The 3,203-nt window shown below is 35.7% G+C and overlaps 1 protein-coding gene across 1 annotated transcript in view; it reads left to right on the forward strand.

Annotated features, from left to right (window-relative positions):
- The first annotated feature begins 746 nt into the window (after nt 1-746).
- cops3 (COP9 signalosome subunit 3) overlaps nt 747-3,203 on the forward strand; it is a 13,382-nt gene continuing 10,925 nt past the window's right edge. Inside the window, exons 1-3 of the mRNA XM_048609838.1 lie at nt 747-855; nt 961-1,010; nt 2,491-2,583. Coding sequence (XP_048465795.1) covers nt 759-855; nt 961-1,010; nt 2,491-2,583 — 240 coding nt within the window. The 5' untranslated portion in view covers nt 747-758. The remainder of the gene's footprint in view (nt 856-960; nt 1,011-2,490; nt 2,584-3,203) is intronic.

Below are 3,203 nucleotides of genomic sequence, written 5' to 3' on the forward strand. Positions count from 1 at the left end.
ATTTACTTAAAGAATGTGTTGCTTTTGTAAATTACTCTCTTTAATTAATTGGTTTCTGTTGCTATTGATGCTAATTGTCCCTTGAAGTGTAGTGTTTAAAGTAGAAGCCAGCAAGAAATATAAAAGAAAGAAGCTGGTCAATAATTTCTTCAAGGGATGCTTTGAAATTCCTATACACACATGCTCATGTTGTACTTTGTGAAAGGTGTAGATCTGTCTATGGAAATATTTTTTGAGATGCAGAAAAATTTTAAATGGAGTATTCTAACTCGCAACAGTACTGCTCTGTAGAACCAAACTGACTTAAAATGACATACACTTAACATTTAGGCCTGAATTAATAATTTCAGTTATATACTTTGGAGGTAGAGACATACTGTTGAGGTTACTAATATTCTCTAGATTTGCAGACACTGTCTCAATGTACACTGCTAATACTTCTTGTATTGAAATAATCTGAAATTCTGTATAGATGTGTTGCAGAACCCACATATTTGGGTGGAGAGGTTGCTGTAGAAGTTGTCTTTGAAGTACGTTAGAATCTTAAGGATCAGAAGTATAAGTAAATGAATTAGATGAGAATCTTAATATTTACATAATTTGCAGTTTTAAAAATTGATATGTTTGGAGTTGTTTTCTGTTTTAATGTTTCTAGGTCCAAGAAAGATAATATTATTTTGATATATTACCAAAGCAAGTTGAAATTTTTAAGTCTATTACTTTTAAACTTTTTCTTGTGCAGGTATGTGAAATTTTCTATGCCCAGTATCCCAGATTTTGAGACCTTATTCTCCCAAGTTCAACTTTTTATTAGCACTTGCAATGGTGAACACATCAGATATGCAACAGATACCTGTAAGTACCTCTTCTATAATGTGCTTTCCACATTTACAATCACTTTTCAATTTGCTGAAATATATTTTTAGCACTGATTGTGTTTATATTTTCATCTTTCTGTAGTTGCCAGCCTTTGCCATCAGTTGACAAATGCTTTAGTAGAAAGAAAACAGGTAAACATTCATAATATTTCACATTTAATTCTTACACATTATCTGTATACGAATAAAATATTACTGTGAATATTTGGATGAAAGAATTGTTATGAAACTATTACTCGGCTAATCATTAAATCATGTGTTCTAATATTATTACAAGTCAAAAAATTGAAGTTGTCTTTAGGCATAGATTGGAGAGGTGAGGGACATACGTACACGTACATACTTATGCAGCTTGATGAAGAGAGCATTGGCAGAGGTTGTTGCAAGTCGATAGGCTGCTCTTCTTTATGGAAATAGTGCACGATGTTGATGTTGAGAAATAGCAAGCAGGGAAAAAATCAAAAATAAATGGTTCTAATTTCCGATAATTAAAAACAATTTCAAAGTACAAAGAAAATTACGGCACAGAAACAGGCCCTTCGGCCCTCCAAGCCTGCGCCGATCCAGATCCTCTGTCTAAACCTGTCGCCTATTTTCCAAGGATCTGTATCCCTCTGCTCCCTGCCCATTCGTGTATTTGTCTAGATGCGTCTTAAGTGATGCTATCGTGCCCGCCTCTGCCAGCAATGCGTTCCAGGCACCCACCACCCTCTGCGTAAAGAACTTTCCACGCATATCTCCCTTAAACTATTCCCCTCTCACCTTGAAATCATGACCCCTAGTATTTGAGCCCCCCACTCTGGGGGAAAAAGCTTCTTGCTATCCACCCTGTCTATACCTATCATGATTTTGTAGACCTGAATCAGGTCCCCCCTCAACCTCCGTCTTTCTAATGTAAATAATCCTAATCTACTCAACCTCTCTTCATAGCTAGCGCCCTCCATACCAGGCAACATCCTGGTGAACCTCCTCTGCACCCTCTTCAAAGCATCCACATCCTTTTGGTAATGTGGCGACCAGAACTGTACGCAGTATTCCAAATGTGGTCAAACCAAAGTCCTATACAACTGTAACATGACCTGCCAACTCTTGTACTCAATACCCAGTCTGATGAATGAATTTCAAACTAAGTACTTGGATATTTTTGATATTCATGTATTTGGAAGTGCAGTAATTGCATTAAGTGTAAGAACATTAACAGTGTCAGTACGCATTCCACGTACTATTTCAAGAAATACATCATTTCAAACTTCACTCTGATTAAGGATGGATGATTTGGTGTTGAAACTCTGGTTACCCAAGAAAATCAATTATAGGTGCTTTTATATGGTAAGGTAGATTATCAACAAATGCCACTTCATACACACAACATTGACATATAGATGGTTTCAATATTAGATGTATTGAAAAGTTTTTGCATGATTTAGTAGTTCTGTGCCAAGTTATCACTTTCATAATGTGGTGCATGGGACCTATGAAAGACTTTATAGTGCTTAATGTAAGGTATTCATGCCAGTGGTACTGGTTCAGGGGAAGACTTTGCTTTTGTATTTAATGTATTAGAGGAAAAAAAAAAGTGATATTTGATTTAAAATTTGTATTTTTTTTAAAGCCACTGAGAGGCATTAGCATTCTAAAACAGGCCATTGACAAGATGCAGATGAATACAAACCAACTTACCTCAGTTCATGCTGACCTCTGTCAGGTAAGATGTGTTACTTTTTGTGTGCAACTAGTGTTTAATTTGGATACAAAGAATGATGTTTTCATTGACAGTTATGACATTTTTGAGGATCTGTGTTTCTTAGGAACAGTTTGAAAGTTTGAGATACCCTTTGGAGCATTATCATTTTCTTTCTTGCTTTGTGATTTTCTTTGTTTGGAAATTAGAAATTTGGTGGCAAGTTAAACATTTTTCATCAAATGTATTTTTCTTTCATTTAAGGTTTTGGCATAAGATTATGTGACTTAATAGAAAAAAAACTGGCCAGGAGGAGAACCTACCTTAACAATGAAATGCAATCAACTGGATGACATTAGGTGTTTGGTTGACCTGGGTTGCTTATTGGATTAACTTTTTACTTATTGATATCCAATTTGAACAAATTGTTATCCTTCCCAACGGCTCTTATTTTAATTATTGTCAGTATTTTTTAACTGACTGAAAATTAGTCCATTTTCAAAAAAAATGCTATTATACAACAAGTGGTAGTAGGAACTGCAGATGCTGGAGAATCCGAGACAACAAGGTGCAGAGCTGGATGAACACAGCAGGCCAAGCAGCATCATAGGAGCAAAAAGGCTGAAGTTTCGGGCCTAGACCCT

Source organism: Rhincodon typus, chromosome 21 (assembly GCF_021869965.1).
Source record: "Rhincodon typus isolate 14 chromosome 21, sRhiTyp1.1, whole genome shotgun sequence".
NCBI lineage: Eukaryota > Metazoa > Chordata > Chondrichthyes > Orectolobiformes > Rhincodontidae > Rhincodon > Rhincodon typus.